The 26,482-nt window shown below is 38.9% G+C and overlaps 2 protein-coding genes across 6 annotated transcripts in view; both read right to left on the bottom strand.

The window, feature by feature from the left end:
- Nucleotides 1–5,720, bottom strand: part of CP (ceruloplasmin) — a 39,737-nt gene extending 34,017 nt beyond the window's left edge. For all 4 annotated transcript variants that reach the window (XM_049803742.1, XM_049803744.1, XM_049803745.1 and 1 more), the window contains exons 1-4: nt 5,510–5,720; nt 2,409–2,653; nt 962–1,174; nt 268–441 (exon numbers count right to left, since the gene is read on the bottom strand). In XM_049803742.1, coding sequence (XP_049659699.1) covers nt 268–441; nt 962–1,174; nt 2,409–2,653; nt 5,510–5,664 — 787 coding nt within the window. In that variant the 5' untranslated portion in view covers nt 5,665–5,720. The remainder of the gene's footprint in view (nt 1–267; nt 442–961; nt 1,175–2,408; nt 2,654–5,509) is intronic.
- Nucleotides 5,721–8,357: 2,637 nt separating this feature from the next.
- Nucleotides 8,358–26,257, bottom strand: LOC126039925 (transmembrane 4 L6 family member 18-like). 2 transcript variants are annotated; one of them, XM_049803749.1, is made up of 8 exons: nt 26,081–26,257; nt 24,230–24,319; nt 23,992–24,140; nt 22,425–22,605; nt 15,314–15,403; nt 14,473–14,615; nt 12,834–13,014; nt 8,358–11,616 (listed from the first exon to the last, which is right to left on the bottom strand). In XM_049803749.1, exons 1-8 carry the CDS (start codon nt 26,255–26,257, stop codon nt 11,602–11,604), a joined length of 1,026 nt encoding a protein of 341 aa, XP_049659706.1. In that variant the 3' UTR covers nt 8,358–11,601. The 2 variants fall into 2 exon arrangements, with proteins under 2 accessions (XP_049659706.1, XP_049659707.1); XM_049803750.1 differs by lacking the exons at nt 22,425–22,605; nt 23,992–24,140; nt 24,230–24,319; nt 26,081–26,257 and adding an exon at nt 17,011–17,187.
- Between the last annotated feature and the right edge of the window lie 225 nt (nt 26,258–26,482).

Below are 26,482 nucleotides of genomic sequence, written 5' to 3'. Positions count from 1 at the left end.
ACTCTGTTTAGAGCGCCTGGGAAATTATACTGGCAAAATGTTCTTGGCCCCTAAGAATTTTATATCACAACTACAAAGATTTGATTGTACAATACTTGCCATCACTTTTACATTTTTTTATTTAAAAGAACCTTTCTTAATCCTCCAAGAAAAAGCCCTGCTTAAAAAAAAAGAAATTATCTACAGCTCACCTTTAAAAGAGACAACACATAAAAATATTACTTTACCACATCAGTGACAATCAACATTAATATAATGTTCTCTCACAGTGCATTTTATTGCTTTCCTGGAAGTCCTCGTCATCTTTGTCAACTTTGGAAGGCTCAGAACAGTATGTCCTGATATTATCCTCTAGATACCAACTGAGATTTTCATCCATCACAGAAAACATAAGGATAAATTCAGCATCAAAGTGTTTATCACTGTCCTTATTCATTGTATCTGAAAAAGAGAGTGGTATATTCAAAGTCTTTGGCAACCGACATTATCTTTTCATCAGTTTTAAGGGTAGTATCAGTAGGGCTGGTCACTTTGTATTTTGCTGCTTTTCCTGAGTGTAAGTGTACACAAAAACTTACAGACATGCTCAGAAAACAAAGATTGGTTTTGATAGATACTATAAAAGAGCTTTACTAAGAATAAATATCGCATGTGATAAGATTACAGTAAATCTGTTTCTCATATCAGTATTTACACATCCTTTTGCATTACTAGCATGAACACATCTCACTCACATGGATTTGTGGACAAAGTATTCTGCACATTATATTCACTGTCACACACAAAATCAAACCACATCCTACACTATTGAAAGGCAGCTAATTGAGAAGACAAAAAATTGTGATTTCAAAATCAACTGTAATCTTCTCCTCTTCCAGTACATTATTTCACTGATATTTATGAATAACCATTATCAATCACCTTGCATATGTATTTATTTACTTATTTATTTATGGTTTACCTTTCCTACAAATTATTAAGGGCCCAACAAGCCCTGAGGCAACATCTCTTGGAGCATCTATGTGGGAGTGGTAAACCCTGGTTATGCAGTCTGCATCTCCCTTAGCTGGACCCTGATCTTCTGTCACATTCCATGTATAAGTGTACTGGCCTCCAGGCTCCACAGCATCATCTCTCTTCTGCAAATCTTTGGTGTTGTCAGGATAAAAAGCACCTGAAGAATGCCACACAGCCACCATTAACACAACACATTCACAATATGGTGTTAGCATAGCACCTGCCATGCTTCAAAGTTTACTACATGTTGCAGTAACACGGACTGAACTTCTGAATACAGGTAAAAAACCCCAAACTTTAAAATCAGGTGAGTAGATCTTTTCCATCTCTTTAGGTGTCTCTTCATTTGCCTTTGTATTCCATGGGAGTGCTTCGATTAATGGTACATTAAATTTAGTCCTTAATTTATTAGGAGGGCACTATGTACTGCTGCTAAAAAGATAACAGTTCAAATATTTGTAAAACATTTGTTAAATATTAATCTTGGAAACTGTTCTAAAATACTGCATATGTCCTCAAGGAATATAGGTGTCACTGGAATGAGAGCAACAGAAAAACAATTTAAACTTTGTTCCAAAAAGTGCATGTACTGCTACATAACACACTGTTCTGCTCCCAGAGAATGTGTCTATATCAAGTCATATATTAGCTATAACAAAAAACTTCATGAAATATTAGAAGTTAGGCTGATACTTCATAAATTCTTCTAATGAATATTTTTAAAGACTGCTTTTGAGACATCATATTCTCAACAATTCACACACTGTTTTAAAGGCCCACTAATAAAACTTTCAAGAGCCGTATTCTGATGCTGTCTGGTGCTGAAAATCCCTCATCGCCTGAGCGTGGCAAGACCAGCTATTGCAAAGGCAATTCGTCACTAATCACAATAGCAACCCTACAATACATCTTAAAGTGTGTCAGACTTATATCTCATTTATTTATTACAAAGCAATAGCTGTTTCTCCATTTTAAAAAATTCTTGTGTACCTTGTATAAAATATACACAAATTTAGTGTTAAGAATCTGGAACTGTAAGTTATCACTGTTAACAATGTCTTCTTCACAACAGCATTTATTTTTCCTTTACATATCCTCAATACCTGCATCTCTTATATGCTTTTATACCCTTATTTCAGGTGAAACATAAATACTCTTATTTCAGGTGAAATGTTGATCTAAAATCGCCTTCTTTATGAATTCCACTTTTGGCTTTGTGTTTCACTCTTAAAAAATTATCAAACTTCTTAGCTCCTATTTTAAATTGATTATGTCCTGTTTTAAATCTTTATTTACTTGACCAGTCTTCCCTTTGATGAGAAGGTATCACTTATGCTCAGAGGAATGATTAACTTTTGATAAATTCTGGCACAGAATGGACTCAAGCTTACCTTCATTTTCCTTTGTGTATCTTACACCATGTGGATGCAGTGTGTAGCTTCTGGAAGCAAAGTTTTTCAAGTGAATAATAATGGAATCTCCAACTTCTCCCTTAATGATAGGGCCTAAAAAACCCAGCCAGGAAGGTTTGTCAACTCTCACATCATATAATTGATTGGTGTACTGAGTGTAGACAGCCTTCTTGTAAGTGCTTCCTATCCTATGTGATCCTCTTTCGAGAAAGACGCCAGCCTGCCTGTAAAGAAAATACAGTAACACATCTGTAGTGTCAGATGCTAATTTTATATTTGAATGGTGTTAATTAGTAGGGTCTCAAATAAAGACCACACCTCCATAGTGCTGTGCACAATTATATCTGTGTATGTCTCTTATTGTAAAGAGTTACGCACCCATATAGAGAATAAATATTATGCACCAACCAGAATTTTTTTCTACCTATTTTGTAGACTGGTGATAAGGGTATTTGATACAATTCTGGGCAAATTTGAGACCACGTGGACAAGGCAAATAACAGTTCTTATTCCTTGAAACTTTTGTAGTTGCATGCTTAAATTGCGGTATAATTTTCCATGGACTGTTAAAAATAGTAATTTCCATCATCACGCTATTATGTTGACTGCATGGTCCTTGCTCCATTGCAACGAGGAGCAGACTTTTCTGCTGTAAAATACATTTAAGATGTCTGGACATGAGCAAAACTACAAGGTGCTGCTAAGGTCCAGTGTGTGCATGGCGGAGGGAGGGGCATGCAGAGTGCTGAAACGAGCGAGACCAAGCCCTCAGCTGGCTTACTAGTCATAGACGAAGAATAACTTGATATGGATTTACTCTAATAAAGTCTCATTTTTACAGATTCAGCCCAGGAATATACAAACAGGTTACATGAGAGGCAGGGAATTAGCAATGACCTCCTCAATCACTGACTGCCTTAACTACTGGACCATTGCTCCTCTCAATTAATGAAACACTTACATGAAAAATGAGAGCTTGGTTAGTGAGGAAACAGCCTAACCCATGAGCCAAAATGAGACTGATGGAGATGGTATTTCCTACACATGGTATCAATACCTCTGAACTGTGTAGCCATCATGGATACGCTGCCTAAGCACCACCAGCTGCAGGTGAACGGTCACCACGTGTCTCTGACAACTATCAACTGGGAATGGCTTTGGAGCCAACCTTTGCCTGTGCTGAGGGTCAGGTACCTTTCAGTAAATATTTTAGTCTCCGAGAAGAATTATCTTTGTGGAAAAAGTTCTTATATTCACTGACTACAATGGTGATAGAAACTGCCAGCACTGGCTGTTCAAACTAGTAGTGCTACTACTGGCTGATGCTGTTAGCTCAAACTCCAGTCTCTTTAACAACAAATCCCCCTGCACATCCCCCTGCCCGTTTCAGGACGACTAGCTGTGGAAGTACCTAATCCAGGAGGAGGCAATCCTGGGAGATAAGGCAAAACTGCCTGAAGTTCAGCAGCCTCCTGATTTCTCATCTTACAGGATGAGAAGCCAAGCCAACTGGGTTTCATATTCCCATCAGGCCATATTGTAAAGCAAGTTAATACTGCCCCAAAATGCAAAGTATTTCCCACAAGGCTGAGCACTGTTTGAGCATGTGGGGAAGGAATTGTTTGTTCCTTGGCAAGCACAGATCTGAAGTGTAATTAAAATGCCAGTTCAGAGCTCCATGAAACTTGGAGAACATAATCTACTGGAAGTCATAGTGCATGAAGTTTTTTAGCCACAAATTAAATTGATCAAATATGTTATGGCTCTTCTAGGACTGTTTGAACAGCTAACATTCAATTGCAGAGTATTCCTTCTAGCAGGTACACCACAGTTTTCCCTTCTCCTGCTCTTCCCTGCCTCTATAAATATCAATCTCTGTATAAGCACAGCCTCCTAGTTTAAGGGTTCAAGAGGAGAAAAAGAATCAGAGAAGCTAAAAATGAATAGTATGATAAAAGGGACCAGCTCTATTGCAGGCATACAACCACTGAAAAACTGGAATTAATTTAGCATGCTGCAGATTGTCACAGAACAGAGAAAAGCAGTGAAAGTGCAGTGAACGGTGGTGGCTTGTTCTGTTACAACACTGCTCTGCAATTTTCAGACAAGTTGCCCTGCTTTCACCATTTATCAGAATTACTAGCCTGCTGAATCACTGGCAGGGTCTTACACATCACTTAATTTATGAGTAAAAATTTTAAAAGTTGACTGCTTCATCTCATGAATGATGAAGTGGCAGATTATGGCTGAGATATTGTTGGATCTCACTAGAGAAAACAAACCACTGGAAATCTTCTAGTCCCTCATCTACAGACTAAATGAGAACTGTATTTTCAAGTTTTTTCTAATTTCTGATTTCTCTCTTAATTGTTTTTATTTTACCATAGTCCTCTTTCATTTTAAAGACACTGAAAAAAATAGCAGGAAGGAACTTTTTTTTCTCTCAGATATTTCTCAGATGCTTTTTATATCTGAGTTTTCTTTATTGATTATTCTTCAGGGTGTTCCCCTCCTCCTCACCATACTTAGCCTCATCCTACTTACTGCTCTCACTCTGCACAGGACTCTCCTTGCCTTGTAACAAGCAACCCAGCTCCTCCGCTGTGGATGGAAGGACCCAGCTGTGCTGCTGCACTAGTGAAAATGACTGCTGCCAACAATGAATATCTAAAAAGGAAACCTGTGCTCAATAGGAAAGTTTTAAATTTGCCAAACTTACTTCCACATTTAAAAATGTAACAGCAAAAGTCTTCTCTTCAGCACTGGCACCTTAGCCATTCAAAATCAAACATCATTAGACATTCAGGGTCTTTTTCTAGTCTCTACTTAGTAAACGTGTCATTGCAACAAACTCACAAAACCCCTACATATCCCAATGCCTTTAATTAGCAGAGCATTGGAATGTAATTCTGAAGCAAGTCAGGAAAAAATCAAAATTCCCTTATATTTGTGACAGAAAATCCAGTGACACTAACACGATTCATTTCACTGCCTTCACCAGGTTTTCAGTCTAGCTACTAGTGTTTAAAGCAGACAATGCTGTAAAATCAAACTCAACCAGTGTAAACTCTTTTACTTACTCTTCTTCTGCAAAAAGCTGTCCAGATATGATATTGGTATTGCCAGGTGCATAGTTCCAGACTGTCTCTATAATGCCGATGTAGAACTCCCTGTTCACTGCCCCAGCTAAGCAACAGCAAGAAACCAGCAAGCAGCTTAGGAAGAATAGCTTCATTTTGCATTCATGAACCTTGTGGAAAATGTGAAATAAAAACACTGGACAGGCACATGCAATTTCCCTTTATATGTTCTTGTCTCTTCCACCCCCACCCTCCTTACCTCCCCCCTCCCCGCTCCTGTTTGTTTTGGTGAACACAATAAAATGTTGCACAATGTCTCTGTGTGTCAAGAGTAAACAAAAGATTCTGGTAACCTCGTCAGTTCAGATAATCTTCAAAGAAACTTTTTCAATTTCTGCCAACCTACTATCACGCAAATTACCATTTAGACTGTTATCAGATTGTAAATCTTGTAGCTGAATTGAAAGCACTGCAGATTTAAAGGGATTTACAGACTTAAGCTTAATTACATTCTTCACTCTCTCTATAACTTGTATACTACCGAGAAAATAATTTCTGTGACGTGTGGCACAAGAACATACCTTTGTAAGTGCACCGAGAAAAGCTCCAAATGACACCCATTTTCCTCCTGCGCTGACATAACTGAACACAAGGCAGACGCAGTAGGTGCAGACTTTCTGCTGCCTATTTCCCTTGCTCATTCTGAACCTACAGACCACTGCTTCTTCCCCTCTGCACAGCAATCACTAAACTGGTGCAACACAGACAGATAAGAGAGGACTGAGGTCACTGGTATCAGAGCAGAGTTTACACACTGATGTATGCATGGATAAGCTCTACTAACCCACCACAGTCCCCTTGGAAATGTAATTTTAGCACAAAGTGTGGCATATATAGCTAGACATGAAAAGGACCAGCTGGCCACAGATGGAGGCAGGGGACATTTGCATCTCATTCCTAAGCAGTTTCAGTATTGCCCGAAGGAAATGAGTCTCAGAAATTCCACAAAATGAACTATTTAGGTTATCTTCCTCCTAGTCTATCACCAGACAGGATAAGCCACATTCTTCAATGATTAAAAGCACAATAGATGTATAAAGCTCCAGGTAATCTTAACTGTTGCCATTATCTAAATGTACTACCCAGTGCAGAAGGCTATACTTTTGCTTTATTCAAGTTCTGTAAACATTTTGTATCCATTAGTCTCATTGAAAAATAAGAACAAAATTGGACCTTAAACATGGGATGTTTAAAAAACACCTAACTAAAGTTTGCAATTGCATTTCTTTTCAAGCATACCTCCATTACATCATGATTGTGTATAAAGCTTCAGATATACAAAGCCACCTGTAAACCTGGAAATTGTAAAGACTTCTATTAAAAAATACGTATCTTCAGTATGTATGTAATATAGTCACTTGGGAATTCTTGAAAAATCTCTTCTGCACTCTGAGCACTGACATAGTCACACTCATTATAAATTACATTTTTCATTATATGGCAACTTAAAAATATCTGTAATAACCACAATCATCTTTGAAGCCATTTTCTTAATGGTCAGAAAAATTATGATTGTTTTGCATAGAAGACTAAGATTCAGAACATAAGTAAAGTACACCAGGTTTCCTTTAATGACATACGAATCTAAACCTTTATTTACCAGGACTGTGGTATAAATTACCAATTTGAATCACTATTCATACAAAAAAAATTTCAGGCACTATCAGAATATTTTGGAAGCTTCTACACATCTGCATTAAATGGAGGATTCTGCTTCTGTCTAAATGACTGTGGCCAAAGCCAAGTTTTCGAAATCTGACTTAATCTATGATGAAATTCTGGAATTTCCCAGGTTGGTGTCACATGGTCAAAATGATTTCTGCAGGGATTTTTTTTCTTTATCATGGATGAAGGTTGGTGGTTCAGTGGAAAGATCAGCTTGTACAGGTTGCGTATGTCCCATCTGTAAATTAACTGAGGTAAAAATAAGAAACCATTTATCTTCTCTTACACTACTTAAATTCAAAGTCATTCCTTAATACTCAGCCTGCAGAGTTGTTCATGTATATGTGGGCTCTTTGGCTTATTTTTGTTCAAACTTCCATCAGACTGAGGAAGAGAAAAAACCACACATGCAGTATCCTTGAAATCTTCACATTTATTTGGGGGTAAAAACATGAGCATTTCTTTGCCTTAGTCCCTTGACTCCTCTAAATTACTCTTTCTTGATTTGCAAAAGTACTGCATGTTGTTTTTACTTAAAGATAAAACAAAAACTTTTGACAGGCAAGATATTCCATTATCACTTTTAATCGCACCTCACCCAAACTTTAAGATATTTGTGTGCTTGAGCACATTCCTATTGTCTTTCTCTTAAGGAACTAAAAAAACTGACAGAGGTGACTGAGCTTCCCAAACCTGTATTATTATCTTCAGAGGGTATTTAAAGAGTGCGAACCTCTCTCCTCTCATAGGGCTTAAAAAGACTGAGCACCTTATTTAATTGGTTAAATTATGAGTCTGCAGTTTGGTGTCATGAATATCCCCTTATTGTTTTAAACCACAATACCTCATTTCTCATACTGAGGATGCTGAAATGCTATGACTGTTCTGAAAGCCCTCAAAACTGCATTGAAAATACAAAGCTGATCTTTTACTTCAAAAATTTTCCTTGAGGAAAAAAAACAACCCAAAAGTCTCAACAAGAGGTCCCAGTGAAATTGAATTGAAACCCCACAATTTCATAAGTCCCTAATCTGAATGATGTGTTTATAGTCTGCTGCCCATGCTGCTCTTCTGACCTGCTGCAAACCTCTGCAGGTAAACACCCTTTAAAGTTCTGAGGAGCTTCATTTGTTCTCTGCCAACTTATACTTTTTCAATGTGGAAAAAACCTCCATCCAACATGTGAAGAATTAGCAATCAGGAAATTGCACTTCAGTGAGACTCACTTTTACCTACACGAGGAATAATATGCCCCAAAATGCAGAGGTGGATGGGCTCCACAGTATTTTACTATAAATCTCTGCCCACAACTATTAGTGGTCAAAACTGAGTCTCTACAGTTATTTCCAGTCGAAGCGTTTTAAATGAATGACATTCCTGTTCCAGACACAGCATCATATTACTCTGGCAAAATGCACTGGCTGTGAGGAACAAATAATGCTGGAACTCTTAATTCTAGCTTTCAGCATTAACTCCTCACTTACAGAAGTTTATGAACAGAAATCTGCATCTTTCTTCCAGGTGTGTCTGGGGTATTTTATGTGTGGATTTCACCAGGCAGCATATGTGCCTCAGGTTCAGGAACATTTCTTCAAGAAAGGGTTTCTCATATGCCAGCATGGTCCTGGATCTGTGGCCCACTTCTCTCTGCTGGTGTCAGGGTGAGGTCTGCATTCTGCAGCTGGAGGGCCAGATGGTCACATTGCCCCAAACAGCACCATCAGAGTTATGTCTAGATTTCAAGGCAGTTAATATTCCTTACAGGAATCTTGGGTTTGCTACTAGGCATAGTTCATAGCACCTTGTTAGAGACACCATCTTTCAGAATGAATCGGGACATAAATTGACTAGATCGAATTTAACTTGCCTTACATCCAAAAGCCCCATGTGAAACAAGTTGTTAAATTTGTAAATGCAACCCACTGTTAGCCTTTAGTATTCTCACTGCCAATTTCAAATTAATAAACTGCCCGTTTAGAAGCTGAGCTATCAAGTGACAGTTGAGTCTGGCTATGGCAATGGAGATGCCAATATCTGGATTATGGATAAAGAGGGTTGCAGAATCAATATGTCCAACAAGAATGGCTTACACATCTCTTTCTTTGATTTAAGCCACTAAAATAGGAGATACCAGCCTGTGGTAGAGCAGAAATGTAAATTAACAAGATGCAATCACAAAAAAAAAGAGGACGAATTAAAGACAGCCAAGCCTTGCCAGTTGTTAGGTAGAGCCACTAATAATACTACTTTGGAAAAAAAGCTGTCAAAATTGATACTGTTCTTTGTGTCTCCTGTCTGCTAAGCTCAAGACTTGCCATGATCAGAGACAGAAGTTATTGAAAAGTAGAAAGGACACATATAGGACCAAGATAAAGGGTTAAGAGTTTACAGGTGTAATTTTAAGGTATTTCATTGTTCTCATCCAGCATAGGAAAATCTATCTCAATAGACCCTGTTTGCCTAAAGATAAGCCCGTATTTTCCCCATGGCTGAGCTGGAGTCTAAATAGAATACCCTATTTGTTTGCTTTCCTCAGTGAAATGGCACCATTCACTTTAGGAATGTTTAGCAGTTCTAGGGGTTTTCTGCTTTGAATGTCTACCCCACACATACTATTTTTCATCCAGATAATAAAACCTTTTTTTCAAATGTTTCTAACATTTTCAAAATAAACAGCTCCATGGTTTGCATGCGTGAAATCAGCAAGTTGCTCTAAGATGTTTGGTAGGAGTACAGGTGGATTGGTCAGTTTTCTTTCTTCTGTCTGCAAACAATATCCACAAATCCATAAGAATGTAGGATTATCATTTATGTAGATATACAATATGATTTATATTTAAGCCTAGGGAAAAACAAGTATGCAGTTGCAAACAGTCCCCATTTCATAATCATGCCTTTTTTCATGCATCTCTGAACATCCATGCCAGCTTGAACCATCTGCCAAAAGACTAGCCCCATTCTTAAACATCATTAATTTCTTTATTACTTCTTGCAACTTAATAGAAACTAAGCAATTAAAACTTTAGATGCATTCTTCAAATCCTACAGGAAGAAACCACCTTTTCAAAACAATCTGATAAAGGAATATTAAGGCAAAATCTCAATATTGTCTTGAAACAGAATTAAATGACTAATATACTCTATTTTTTTCTAAATATTGCACCCACAGCTGCCACTTATTGTACAGTTGGCAGTTGTAACAGTGTTTAATATTAGATGTTGATATAGCTGAATCCCACTAGTTCTGATGTAATAGAGATACGTGCATTACCTCAAGTCTGAAGTACATATTTAGCTTTCCTCTGGGTGCTCATTCTCTCAAAACCAGTGCTGAATACAGCCAAATGTTGCCCAAGCAGCTGCAAACGAGCTGTATGTCCACTTTATTGTGAATCCCTGAATTTCCACTGGGAATGAAATAATAATTCCTTGAGAAATTACAAAGACTTTTTAGCTGCTAATTTAAAACAGGTTATTCTTTTTTGTCTGATTATTACTGTCAAGAACATTAATCTTCCAGTCAGGATATTCAGAAGAGTATTAATAAGCTAGCACTGGGTGCTCACAAGGTTGCCTCATATATTCCCTCAAGTCATATAATACTTGATCAAAACAAAAAACAAACAGTTTGCCTCTGAGTATAAAATAAGAAGAAACTCAGTGTAGCTAGTAACATGTACTAATTAGCATGGCTGACTTCAGAGTTGTGTAACTAATCTTTCAATCAGGCTTGGATGCCTTTCTAAAAGCCTTACTGCAAGAAGACTTGATAACCTTTTTACAGTAATTGCTTTGTGCAGTTAAAAACTTCCAAGACAGAATGAGCAGGACAGGCTGCTGATTTTCGTGACCATCATGGTCTGTCTGTAACTAAAATTTATTCATTTAGAAATTGTGGCTTCATCCAGTGCACTAATTCTCAAGGGAACAACCCCTCCTGACACACTGGGCTTTGAATCAGGCCCTTTCGGAACAACAAATATTTCTATGCTCTAAACAAAGAGAGGGGAGTATAAAAGCAGTTCTACAGCAGTTTTACAGCAGTTCATTCAAAAACGGTGATTTCAATACAAAAGCAGTTCCATGGTATTCAAACCTCCCTATTGTCAGAACAAGCTGGAGGGTAAAAAAATGAAGAGTCACTGCCAGGGACAACCGGACAGGTTAGAAAACAACTAGAAAAATGTAGATGTTAAACAATTCAGATAACTTCATCTAAAATAGAGAGTCTTGAGAGAAAAAGATTTAAGACAAGCGTTTCGTTTGTCTTTGCAGCACCCAAATCTACCATCGTAAATGTTGGAGGAAGCCATTTCTCTCTTTTTCTGGGGGGTGGGGGAGAAGCAGTGAAGATTTCCATGCCATTTTTAGAGAATCCCAGCCTGCAAATAAAAAGGAAGGAAACAGTTACCCTCTTTTTTTGAACTCAAGTTAATATAGAAGTTGCTTGACTCTTCAATGTCCACATCCAACCTAAACCCGACACACACCCTGCACTCCTGAGGTGACCCTACTCTGTGCCCAGGGACAACTCTGTGCCCAGGGACAAGCCAACAGAATTGCTTTTGACTTCGCTGGAAGCTGGGCTGGCTCCCAGGCTGAGGTGGCTTGCTCACTGGCAAGCAGAATGTTTTGAGAGAAATCGCCTCAGGCCTTGACCTTTTTTTAGGTTGCTGTTACAGTAAATTCCTCCAAGAAGCACTTCCTTGCCTGCTTGCCCAAGGCCCTCCGTGGCACCTGCAGTTCCCCTACGCTGGCCCACCAGCACTAGGCAGGAGCCCTCAAGCTGCAGCGGCACTGCCGTCCTACCTGCTCTGCCCTTGTCTCCCACTTACACAACAGAACTAACCCTGTGTCTGGGAGTGTGCATGCCTGCTTTTGGGGGCTGCTGCTCTTCCTAATTAGAAATCTTTCCTGAACATGCTGTCATCACTGAGGTTGTTGGCTACATAAAAACCCTGAGGGCTCTTTGATCCCAGTGCAGATGGACAGGGAGGGGTAAGCATGTCTAATTTCACCCTACCTCCAAAGCTGGGGAAACTGAATGCCACATTAAACCACACCACGCCAGTGTGCAGCTTAGCAGCATCAGTCACTTGAGCTCTGGGTTTCCAACTAATTCTTCTGCCCAAAGCAGAGCCCTCTCAGTTATTGTTTCAATAACCTACTGAAAACATAGTAAAAACTGATGCCTAGATCACAACTGCTACATATTACCTGTTGCATCTTTTGTTTGCTGTGAAACCCACACATTGATAAGAACGACTTTAAATTGAATGCTAGAAGAAAGGTGCTCAGAAACCTCTGCTGACATAGGAGTAATGGATTCAGCATTGGTGCTGAATTCCCAGCCACATTTTTTTCTTTTCAATCCTAGCCTTCAAGGTCAGAGTAAGCAGTCACTAATCCCTATATTTCACAAGCAATCAGTGGATGAATCAAACACAATAGATTTAATATCAGTACATATCCTCTGGTAATAAAAATGCAGTAGCATAGAGAATGCATAAACCAAAAGGGTACGTCCTCAACTGAGGCAAATCGCTGAAGCTAAACTGACTTGGAGATGCTGGTGAAATTATCTCAGATATTTTGTTACCTGGACAAAAACAGAATAGGTCCCACAGAGTGTCCGTTTCAACTCAGCAGCCACTTTGAGAAAACAGATGATCAGCTGCAGTCCACTAAGAGCTATCAGAATAGAAAGTAAAATGATGTTCCACTCTACTATGTTAACAGGTTCCGTGCACCGAGACCAAGCAGGGTAATCTGTGAGGTACCTATTAAAGAAAAAGCCATTTGAAGTAAATTAAATATGGTGGGTGCAACTCCATTTAAATACACATTATTTTACCTATAATATATATAGAAAAACCATACTGGCCTTTATATGCTTCAAATTTAGGAACCAGATTCTAGTCTTCCATTACACCAGCATAAGTCCTGCATAGGTTTCTCAAACTCAGCTGAGTGAAAAAGCTTAGGCTTCTCAAATACCTCTGCTTCATCAGTTTCCCTGTTAGACACCTAAGTTTTAGAAAGACATGACCATTTTTTCAAGTGGCAGAAGCCAAGTTTAAAATGGGAATTTTCCTTTTATTGATTTAATTTCAGCTTTCGGTTAAGTCCAGCTGACATCAGTACCGTGCAGAGAGCAGGAACACCCCATCGCCATCATTCTAACCACTGCATGCAGCCGAAATGGCAGAGCTGAGGTTAAGTGTCACCACATGCAGTTTCCAATCGTTCAAGAGCCACGCTTTCCCTCCTTAAGGATCATAGTGTGCACAACTGACGTGCCCTTTTAACTGTGAGACATGCTACAGCCTGGAGGTTAATTGCAAGAACCTTTGTCAGACTCACTTGCTCAGTGTCAGTTGCTTTTTTCCTAAACATTCAGAACTGAAATGCTTTGAGCCAAATCTGGAGTGCATTATTCAGCATCTGGCCCTTTACGTTGAACTCAAACTCTCATGGTTGCATTTCCAAATGGGATAGTAATGCTCATGATACGTAGCAGAGATTGCAGGATGCACTTCAGTGTTTTAAAATAAAGCTGACAAATTTAATCCTCAGTGCATTCAAATGCAGCTGGAAGAGCGTGGCATTATATGACTTGCAATATTCAAGTCTTATAAAACTTTGATCTTTTAAAGGGAGAATGTAAAATCTTGCAAAAGCAGCCTCAGGTTACAGATCTGAATCAAACCTTTCATGTCTCTAGGAGGCTGGGACATGGACAACACTTTGTCTACCTCACTTAGGTGTGTTATGAGATACAGCAGCGGTATGCAAAAACTACCAGTGATCAAACCAGACTTCACTGAGCTTTAGGGATTAAAGAGAAACCTACTGAGTTATTAAATGGAAAAAAGCCATCTATAATCTTTGCACCAAAAACTTGAATTCGAGAGAATATTCTGAGAAAGTATCCATCTACGCTCACTCTAACCTTATATTCTCTACTACATGTGATTGTGACCACCACCAGATAAAGAAGGGACACTTAGCTAGATGGACCTCCAGGTCTGGTCAGTACAAACATTCTTACATTTACTCTTTCCTTACAAAGTGGCAAATACCTGTCTTTGAGGATTCTGGTGCCCATTCAAGAAGCTGAAAAACCTCACTCGCCAATATAGGTCTTGTGTTCAAGAGACTGTGCCATTTTGTGTAAAACTCTGACTATTGTTTTGATGAACAGGTTCTTCCAGAAGAATTACACTGATGTTTCTTACCCTCCAGCAGTGTCTTTGAAGATATAATCCCATCCACCTGATGAATTGCAGAAGGGGCCTTGGATCAGCCCCAAGGTAAAAATGATGCAACTGTATCCAGAGAAAGCAACTCCAAGCAGGGCTAACACAATTGAAATAAAACTCTGAAGTAAAGAAAGAAAAATATTACTGTGTGAGGACAGTGTCCACACCAAATACAGTCATTCAGCCTGCCTAGCTACTTCCTTGAGAATGACTTTCACATTTGATTGTCCCAGTCTTCAAAATTCAGAAAGAAAAATACCAGGTAAAGGATAGTAAGCATACACATACAAAATAAAGATTAAGACAGAGTTTAAGACAGTTTCACAACTCTCAGTTAAATATTGTTTGGGGATTATTTTTTTTTTAAACTTGCATTTTTTCAAAATTGTTTCCCAAAATGCTAGAGGAACACAACCATGCATTAAACATATTTGCATCCCAGATAGTGTATATTGAGTCGTTACTGGAAAAAATAACTTCCAAATAATACAAGCAAAGGGATGAAGCTATTTAGTTGGGGCACTTCATTGAAATTCTCAGGTCTTCTACATTCTTATTTTATTTTACAAGGATTTTTTTGTGGCTTTTTTTTGGTTTGGGGTTTTTTTTTCCTGTTTAATTTTCTTTCATCCTGCTTATGCATCAGAAGGAAGGAGCTACACTTTCTGTGACCTCTCAACCCGACTTAGAATCCTACTCTGTGAAAGGAAGCAGAAACAGAGCAGTGGAGAGGGCAAAAGGATGTGCTGGAAACACAAGAGCAGGAAGGCACTCCAAACAAATGCTAAAGATGCACAAAAATAAAACACAGACTCACCCGGTAGGTTTTGTTACAGCTCTCACTCTGACAGCACCGATAGAACATGCTACACTCCAGTGTTATTAGAATCACTGCCAACAGAAGGATCTATAAGGGAACATCATAAGGTCAGTGAAATGCCTGCAGATACTAAGCCAAAGTCTCCTTTGCCTATGGGAGGTAGGGACTGCATCTGTTATGGTCTGTTGAGATTTTAAAGCTGCTCAGTAGGAAAGCACAATTACTGAAGGCGCACCGTGGAATTGGACTGTTTTTTATTAGGCTGTCACTTTACTTGTTTCTTATACTTGAAAGACAAGAGTACAATGTGTCCCACTACAGCAAAGCATTATAGCATGGACACAGCTATGCCAGTGAAGCTGAAAGAATAAAACCAAGCTCACAAGTAAAAGAACCAGTATCAATGAAGGGAAGGATATTTTATTGACACAGCCATATCAGTTCAATAGCTTCTTGCTGGCACAGGCACACTTCCTAACCAACACGCTTATACTAGAAAAAGTCAGTAGTACAAGCTTTTGTTAAATTCACCTGGACTTTCATTTGTTTTCTCTGTCAAGTACCCATACGGTTCTTCTCAGCCTCTTGGATTATTCAAACCTGGTACTAGAATAATTTCAATAAATAAGTTTTGGACTCCAGAATCACAAACTGCTGCTCAGAGAGGTACTGGTTTGAAAGGGGAAATATGAAAAGGGAATGTTTCTGAATCACAGCACTACCCTCTCGTATGCTGCTGCCCTACTTGTAACAGAATAATATATACATTTTTAATAAATTGGTAATAACCCTAAGGCAAAAAAATGCTTCAAAATATGAGTGTCACTGTTGCAGTTAACTTTTTCCAAAATTTTCAAGTAACCTTTTCTATTCAAATTCACTGCCTGATAGCTTTTGCCTCTGCTAGAAAAGAGAAGGTTTTTCTTCTGCTTTAGGAAGAATACACAATTTCAAAATAATGTTTCACGTTTTAATAAGTCTCCCAGTTCAGCACCTTCATAAAAACACCTTACCTGTGCAGATGAGACCTTTTTACGTCCTGATTGTGTGCATACATTTCATTATACAACTGCTTTCTGTCCCTGAGGCTACAGTTCTTTATGAACATAGCAAACAGTATGAGCAGTGGGCAACTCCATGTTAGTTTATTACTGCAGATGAGCTTATTACAAGTGTAATGGAGAAAGTCCTACTATGCCAATCACAGTGAGACAGTCTTCTGTATTTAGTCTAACAACAGTGGCACTTGCTGCATTGTGAAGTGTATCCAGTCCTCAAAATACTGGACTGCATACAGCTTTTAAAAACATCTGAACAGTTATGAGAAGCTTTTTTGGGTTTTGTTTCTTTTTTTTTTTTTGGTAAAAGAGCTCTAATTCAACCTTCAGAGAGGATTAAATCAACATGGAGCCTGCCACCATAATACAAATGTAAATTACACATGAACAAAAAGCCAGCAGAAAAAAAATAATCAACTCTACAAAATCACTTACGTGAAGTTAAATAGTATATACATAGTATGTCATTCAGTATTATTCACATTTTTTTCAGTTTGATCACGTTTTTCTGCCTGCAGTATTTTTGCCAAAGTAATCCATATTCTCTTTAAAAACACAATTACATTGCTGCACAGTAAACCAATGTTATTTGCAGTAGAATGCAATTCATTAAAAATCCATAGAATCAACACTTACCATCACACCTGAGAAACAGATCCCTTCAAAATACCACACGTAGTTTGGAAGCTGGTAGCTGGCAGCATGTGAAGCTTTCCCATTAGGGAAGTATAATAGGATGTTAACAACAATACTCCAAAGTGCAAGAGGTATCAGCAGACAGCTCAAACAGCTTCCACATGTCTCTAAAGCCATCTCTCAAGAACTATATAAGTTTTGCTCTTCTAAGCTAACAAAAAATTACAAGGTTTTAAATATGAAAAGCGTTTTGACCTCCTCAGCTTGATTCAGTCAATTCATATTCACAGAAACCTGGTGACTGGGGTACGATTCCAGAGATAGAAATGTGCTTAATGGTTACCAGAACAATAGATTGATATTGCTGTCTAAACTCACTGTCCTTTCTAAGCACAATGTCTTTAAGTAGCAGTTTCCCTTCTAAAAGATCCTCCTTTGTGATCTTCCAAATGAAATATGTCTAGAATCAGACTCAGGAAGGAACTTCAAAAATCTCATTTCCTAGTGACTGCTTAGAAATGCACTCCTCCCGAGAACACGGATTATGATGCAGATATTCTGTAACATGAGGCAGGTTGCTCAGCCTCAGTGTAGCACAATTTTTTCTACCTTACATGGGGAAGGAGGCTGTCAAATGATAAATATATCCAGTCTCTGTACAGAAAGCCACACATTTCCTCACACTACAGAGAATTAATACCAGAGCTTAGCAGATACTGCCCTAAGCGCAAAACAACACTTGCTGCTAACTTGGGGCAGCCTCACAAAAACACTAAGCTGAGTCTTGACCACCTTGCAGGGAGTAGAGAAGCCCAAATAACACTGCTTAGAAACTGCCAGGCACACTTATTATCACACTTTACTTAATTCTCTTTTCCGCAGCATTATGCAGCTCAGCTGTTTGACAAATTCAATCCTGCTATTTCTCCAGTTGTTTTATTCTGTGCTTACAGCTGAGTATGCACAGCTACAGATCTGACCTAAGTCCACGTGACTTCTTGTACAGGACAAAAGGTCTGGCTGTTTTTTGAAATGCCTGCCGTTTTGCACTGTGCAACGCCAAAGCCAGACTGTTTCCCTATTTTCATGTGTCATCATTCCCTAAGCAACTAAACATCCATCTCAGTAACACAGAGCCCGAGCTGTTTGAATGCTCACAGCACGACACAAGCCTTCTTTCTATGCCGCTGTGAGTCATCAGAAAAGTAAGAATGAGCTTAGGGTTTACTCCCCAGTAAAGTTGTAGTCAGAGAACAAAAAAAATTGGGGCTCCATCAAAAGCAAGATGACCGATTTTAGAAGCAATGATGTCATGGCATATTTTCCTTCTGTTTCCTCATGAGCTGTTTTAGGCCCTGCACACATGAGGCTTCTCTCATGATCTCATAAAAGCTGTTTGGGTTGCATGTTGCAACTAATTGCCTCCTATTCCTTTGAATGAGATCACCCAAGGAAATGGGCATGGCGGTACTCATGCAATTACACCATTTCTCTACCCGTTCGCTACAGTGACTCTCCCGTTTCCCTCTCCCCGCCTTTTTCTAGGAGGTTTCATTTTGAAGTCCTCAGACTTTACTCTGAGGATCTTCCCATATTTCCTGGTTTACTCCCTAAACAATATGGACACTTGTTTCAAGCCTCCCTCTAATCGAAATTAGTGGCAAACCTCCCTTTGCAGGCTCACAGGCATGGACAGTACTTATATCAACACTGTGCCTTACAGACCAGAGAAAACAGCTGAGTTAAAAGCAGGCACATCACATCCTCAGGACTGATTTTTTTATTACAAAACTCAGAGATCATGTAATAAGCTGAAATCTTTTTTTCTAAAGGCAAAGGCCAAAATTACTAGTGAGCAGCTTAGTTTATAATCAAATTTGCTGCTACTTCTCATAGTGATCTGTTCTGATTAGAAGAAACTTACTTGGAAAATGACAACTGAAACAGCATTCATTCTGAAGTACAGCAGTCTGCATCATGACTTATTTTGTATTTAAACTGAGCTCTGCAAATACCAAATCAAGGTGGTTTTTTTTTGCTGGCACACTGTAGTGCTAGAACAGGAAGTAACAATTTTATACTAAGTATTAAGCAAACCTGGCAACCAGTTTCCCAAATATTTTACCAAGTGTTGCAAGAACTGCTTTACTGTTGGTGTCAATATCCATAAGTTGATGCTGAGCCCATTACCGAAAAGCCATGTTTATTCTGGATGAGTGACATCTCTGCTAACTGAAATGAATATAACCTAAACCAACTGCTTCTCCACGATGTAACTGATAAAACTCCCAAAACGTTGTCTTATGCATCAGACAACAAAGAAATTCAACTAGCCTTTTTTTAAATGACAACACAAACACTGAGTAGTAATGCTGTGCATTAGTGCTACATGGATCTGAGCTAAAGTTTTAATTCTAAACTCTAGCCTAATCATTGTGTCCACTGGAATTTCTAAAATTGTTTCAATTCTTTAATTAGCTGTGTGTACCAGAAAGACAAGTAACAATTATGCAAGCATAAAGGCAAAAAACTGTAAGTTGCATGGGAATTTTACCCTATTTCACAAGACTATCTTTTCCTTCTCTTGCTCCACACTTAATTTAAAATTGCAGATCCTTTTTCAAACAGTGCTTCTTCACATACAAAGACACCATACTGCACAGCTGCAAGGAATTTTGTGTGTGTGTATACACACATGCACATACTTATTCTCCTCCCTTCCACAGCAGGGCAAGACATAGGTAAATACAAGTAGGAAGATTGCCTTCAATTACTACTGTTTATTTATGTATGAATAAATGCTATTGCAAGAAGCAGAGAGCCTGAGATTCTAAACACAAACTCTTCCCATCTGTGGGTTCTTTTGCTGCTGTGGATGTGTGTGTGCAATTTTGTTTTCACAGTTAATTTCTTTCAGATATGTTTTCATACTGGGCAGACTTGGCTGTGAGGAGAGCCTGCAATACACCTCAAGTTTCTGGCTACCTCTGAAGACCACACTCCTAGTACCAAGTACACACTGACACCCATGGGAAATTCTTTTTCTCCATAAACAGAAACTAACTCGCCTGTTTTCAAAGACAACTTTAACTGCTGGCTTCCAAAACTAAGCAATAATGGTAATCAGCCTCATTTCTTTGAAATAAATTGCATATTTTGTTTTTCACTTGAAAGATGCCATTGCCAGTAGCATATTGACCTTGCTAGAAAGGCTGTTGGCAGCATATCATTCAGATTTACTTTACCTTGTGATAAAACATTCACTGTAATATGCTCCAAGCTATGCTTCGGAGGTAGGTTCTTGCACAGGATCTTAGAATACTGCCTCCAGGCTGCTTACTGCTGAAGTCAAATATTTCAGATTAATCTATAATTGCTGACCTGAATTTGCACTGTATTTTCTGAACACTGCTATGCCTGGGGATCTGCTGAGTGAGGTAAAAACCAGGACCCAGATCCGCATTTTGGTTTTGTCTCAAGACTCTTGAATAAGCAGTCAGGAGGAAAGACCCCCTTGGGAGAGCAGCAGAATTGACCCAGAGCTGTGGGTCAATGGCACAGGAACCTCCCTCTGGTCCTTGGAATGGCCAGCAGCAGTGAACTGCTAGCCCAGACCCAGGACTAAGACTCCACATACGCAGTTGTACCTGCGTACATTGAATGCGTACAATGACAGCTGTCATTGAACTATCATACCCTTGTTGATGCACAATTGCCTGGCTCAGCTAAATGATCTACACCAAACAGTGAAGCGGTTCCCACCCTGACAGAGTCTGCTGGAGAGCAAAAGTAGGTTATAACATAACTGCTTTATATTCATGTTCTTATGCCACCACTGTCCTTTACTCTGAGACCAGGAAAGCAGTGTTTCAGCATGGGCAGGGAAAGAATCACTGACACCTGCCAGGTATTTATAATACAAATCTTTATTTGTGAAATACAGGAGAAGTTCAGAAAAATCCTGAAAAGGTGAAGTTCATGTATCTGTCCTCGATCATCCACATTTTACTGCTGCTTTGTTTTTGCTCCAGCTGAGTATTCATTTATACCCAGGCCAAACTAGATTGAGTTTGTGTTCATTCCAACATCAGAATGAAAGTGCAACTTTATTGGGAAAGCAGCAAAAATTACAGTGCTGTTGTGTCAGCAGAAAAGAAAAAAAAAGCATCTTTAGTGACATGTGCTCAGGCAGTTGACCGTACTAAGATGAAATGAACCAAAGAAATTCAGGATACATTTTCCTTTTAGATACAAGCAGGTTAGTGGAAAAATCTGCATATGACTCCAAGAACAAAGGCTGGCCCCAAGTCAATTAAATTGATGGCAACAGCACACTTTGACAACAAACAATGTGCATTTTACTATGCATAGAATATTAAAAAACAAAACCAAAGAACCACAGAATACTCAACGCACCACACATGCACCAATGTCAATGCATTGCCAGGTTTCTAGCAAACGTATGTCTGTGGGGGAAACAAAAAGAAACACACATGTATTAAGGGGAAGAATGCTAATATTGTATCCAACTATAAGAGCTAAAATTAACCTGACCACATTTAGACAACCATAGCACGGCTCTTTTATACTGCAGTTATAGCATGGAAGACAGGAATGAGAAGACAGTAATAGCTCTGAAAGAGCCCCAAAATTAAACTATGTCAATTAAAAATATGAAACACATTCTTAGCCACAATGTGTGTGATAAATCATATCTGGATCGTATCTTAAGCCATTGGAATACCAACACTACCACTATGATACTGATTTTAACAACACGCATAAACTGTTTAACAAGACTCTGGAGAAATTTGGAGGAAATTCCCCTTCCTCACTCAAAAAAAACCCACCTTCAGAAAACCCTTCATATCTGTCAGTAGGTTTTGTTAGCTATGTGCAATTTAATTTCTTCTCTTATCTTACTTTTACTAAGCAAGGCTAGGATGCTGTAGTTTTCATTACATATGGCATATTCTCAGTAGTCTATCAGCTGCTGTGAGCAAAATACAAGGCTAAAGCAATATAGTTAGAACAAGCAGCCTACCACAAAACTGCACCACACTATGCAACAATGGTTTAGGCCCTCGCAAAGACCACCACCACCAGGCTATCTGTTTTTCAGTTATATCACCTATATAGTGCTGATGACCACATGTGCCATATGGAGGAAGAAAAGCCTTCCAGCTCCTATGCAGACTAACTTCACTGTGACAGCTGAGGAATCAGCTGAAAGCATGTGGTCAAATACTACATGAAAAAGCTAAACACAACAGTGCTATAAAAAAAGTTAAGCAACAATTCAGTGTAGAAGAATACTTAAAAAATAGCTTCTGAGCAAGACCCCACAGTAGCATCAGTAACAATAGTGTTTCATGTTCATCTGAGAAGCACGGTTAGAACTACAAATGGCTTACCTCCTCATGACTGCAGCACAACCCACATAGTCCTCCAAGAATGCCATTGATTATCTGTATGAAGCACAGAATGAACTCTATTCCTCCCAAGACAAGGAGGATAGAAAAGAGGGTGATGTTCCACTGCACGATGTTTTGAGGTTCTTGACATTTAGACCACTTGTTATACTCAAACAAGTACCTGTACACAGCAATTAAAAACATACTAACATTGTGACAGAGTGGGATGCTTCCATACACTAGAACTAAATTGCATCTAGTCTGTAGCTGCATCAAAGATAATCACCCTAAGTGGGAATAGAAAATGCAATGGTTAATTCCATGCAAAGTTTGCTCTGTTTAAGAACGTGTTGAACTATCAGCCATACATTTCTGTTAAGCCTTAATTTCTTTAAAAAAAAAATCTAAGCTATAAAGGCAGCTATTACTGACTAAAGTGAGACACAAATGCAAGAAAGCTGAAAGAGCAAAGCTATTTCTCAAAACAACCACAGAGCTTTTCAGGTCTGGGCCTTTATTCCAAAGACAGCAATTACTGATCTGAAGCAAGTGGGTCACTTCCTCTCCTGCGCTGCTGTCTTGGGGCCCTCACATGCCTACCCTGGAAGAGGCAAACATGGAATAAATTCAGAGGGGTACTGCAGTATTCCAGCTATTAATCCTCACCCACATCTTCAGAACATCAGCACTGATGAGCCTTCAGCCAGGACTTAATTCTATATTCAGTCATAGTTGAGGGAATGGGGGAGGAGGAATGCCCCCTCTTGGGAGAGGTGCAACTGAAATATAAAATTCAAACTCTGCTGCAAAGGAGCTTTATGTGGCTGCTTAGTACTCAAACTGTCTCTAGTCTGGCATCAGCCATAAACTGTTACTAGAAACAGACTCGAGGTTGCCAACCATACAGACACTGTAAAAGCATGTCATGACCCACACCAAATCCCCGTCCAAACTACAGGATTTGTGGGGATTAATGGGGAATAGCATACAACTCAGCTACCTAGGCTTGGTTTGCTGGAGAACCCTAATTAGGGATAATTAAGACCTTCTGGCCCTCCCCACCCTGCAGCATACAAAAAGATTCTTACAAACCTTTTCTAGTTTCATTTACAAAGGTTCTATGCCATTGTCACTAATGAAGGTATTATGCCAGTTTACACTGACACAAAGCAACTTCAGAAGCAAGCATCACAAAAGAGGTTCTTATACAAATGATAAAACAAATTTCATAACAACTGCTATTCATGGTTTGTAAATCCCTCAAAGGCCTAAAACTTTATGTTAGACATGTTCATGGACATGAACAGTATATGTTATATAGATATTATTACCTATATATATACACATATATGTTCAGATCCCTTTTTGTAGGACGGAGGATTTATATTGCTTTGGTTTTAAACTATACCAGGGTGGGTAACTGATGACTTCTGTTCTTAGTGAGTGAGAAGCATAAACTTAAGAATGGATCTTGGTATATGGTTACTGGATATTGCTGAAACGTACTGGAATAAAGCCCATGTGTACATGGGGGAAGATATAACACCTTCATGAACAGACAACTTACCCTCCAGAGGATTCACTGAAAGGATAGATCCAGTTTCTCTCTAGGTGAGTAAAGCAATATGGTCCGTGAGACAAGCCCAATGCTGAAATGATTATACAGTATCCAGAACCAAGGATCCCAACAAAGGCTGCAAGAACTGAGGACAGCATCTGCACAGCAAACACAGACATGAACTTTCAACATACCCATCACCCTGTCTTTGGGATTATCTGGGACTCAAGTGTAAAGGCTCACTTACCGCACAGCTTTTCCCACAGTCCTCATGGCCAAAGCACCCACAACAGTCATCATTGTGAAGTCCTATGAATACTGCAGCTGGAATGAGCACCTAGGTATGGAACAAAAAAACCACTATTCTATTTTGTTGTGCAGACAGGGCTGATAAAACACAGTCCTCACATTGCATTCCTTTATATTGCTTCTTGGCAGAGGAGTCGGGGGCAGCCTGTATAGATTATTCAGTTTTACTTCTGTTTAACACAGTAGGCATCTTACTACTGATATCAGTAGCACCAACACCAGGATGGGTATATTTCTATTTCCACTTTGTGTATACACAGCACTTAAGTGCATAAAGAGCCCATCAATAAAGAGCCTGCTGTGGTATTGCTGCAATTTGAAGTACTTCAACTTTAAAAGTTTTTGGTCACATTAAAGGCTGTATCCTGCAAATAAAATGCTTTGTGGGGGGAAAAAAAAAAAAAGAAAACAAAAGAAAGCATTAACTTTCTCCCAAATCAGAAGAAGATAAATCTCTCATAATTATTTGTTAAAAAAACCACCCAACTACTACCAACATACTAGTTACTGAAGAGGAGTCATTACTGCCTGTGTGACAAACCAGTCTGACTAGGAAGTCTAGGAATATTTTGCCCAATTCAGGCAAACATCTTATTATAGACATCTAGCTTTTTCTAGGTTTTCACAACCAGTTTCCAGTGACAGAAATGCAAAGCAACAAAGCAGAAGCTATCTCTAAGAAACGCAACTCATCCATACTCCAGAGCTTCTAGCATAAAATCAAGAAGGAGCAGAGTTGATTAAACAGAGTATCCTCCCTAACAGGACTTAATAATAGTTTGTACTTATAAAGACTCTACACCCAGGGTTACCCTAGAAAACCATAAAGAAAGAGCAAAGCGTTGTCTGCAAACTGCACAGATTTAACAAGACACTAAAACACTATCTAGTTGAACAGTCACATACTTGTCAGCCCTTACTCAAACCTATCGCTGAACCACAATGCTGCAGGTCCAGAAGAGGTTGTACAGGTGTGTTCCAGGAACAGTTCCATTGATTTCACCTGTATTATTCTGTGTGTAAAGCCCAGTCTTTGCAAATCCCAGTCTAGGTTCCAATGGGGCTGTAACACAGCTGTAAGAACCTCTCACAAGGCGGAGGGCCTTATCATGCAATCTTTTTCAACCTGTGATTTGCAGACACCTTGAGATCTGTAGCCTATTTCTAAGAGGACTTTAAAAGCAAATGAAAAAGGAAGCCTGGAGTCAGGGAACTTAAGTATGGCACAATGCGGTCCACAACATTGAAAAGGTAGAAAATAATAGCTTCAGATTAACTATGTCCTATAATGAATATACTCGATTCTTCATCCTTTGCTGTTACTTGAATCAAAGCTTTGATAACTACCAATTGATTCCTCTGAATAAAGAGCTAAGGCAGAGAAATAACTGTCAACATCTCAGATAATAGAAATTAAGGAATTGCAACTAAATGCTGGTTATCTAGGGACATTTAAAAGGAGAATAGTTCAATAATAAACAAAAAAGTAAGATTTAACCCTTAATGCAAACTGTGACCCAATGAGAGGCTTGGTTCCAGTTTTGCATTTGGATTCTGCGACCTAGACCCTATGATTTTCTCAGCTTTAAAGTGACATAATGTTGCATATAAGATAAACAATAGTAACTCATAATACCTATGGGGTAATATAGCTAATTTATTTTGATACAACTCCAGAGATTCCTGCTGACAAGGTATTTGATCAATAAATTAATGTAACTGGTAAAGAAACAGTAATACCAAGTAGCTCCAAAATAAACTTGAGAGAAACTACTAGCTCATTACTTACCAAAAAGCCTCCACCTAGAATGCCATGAAGGCACTCCACATATTTGCCGAGGTGATGCTCTGAAGCAAATCTTGTTTCACCATTGGGAAAATAAAGTAAAATGTTGGCCACAATGCTGAGCAAGGCCAGGATGAGCAACTTATAACCAATACATCTAGCACAGCTTCCAAAACACATGTCCTCAGCTTTACAAATCCTTCTTTCACTAGTGCAGTCCAACCTGTCTCATACCTGTCCACACCTAAAAGAAGATCAGCCTTTATTCTGACCTCCTTAAATACTCAGGGTTACCCAGCTACCTGGATGACGTTTACACCTCTTCATAGCTACCATAACAAATTGTAGACTGAGGGAACAGGGATGGCAGAATGCCACCACCCTTTTAAATGCAATAATTGTTGT

The sequence above is a fragment of the Accipiter gentilis genome, chromosome 6 (genome assembly GCF_929443795.1).
Source record: "Accipiter gentilis chromosome 6, bAccGen1.1, whole genome shotgun sequence".
Taxonomy (NCBI): domain Eukaryota; kingdom Metazoa; phylum Chordata; class Aves; order Accipitriformes; family Accipitridae; genus Astur; species Astur gentilis.
This window is presented reverse-complemented; position numbering and strand designations above follow the sequence as displayed.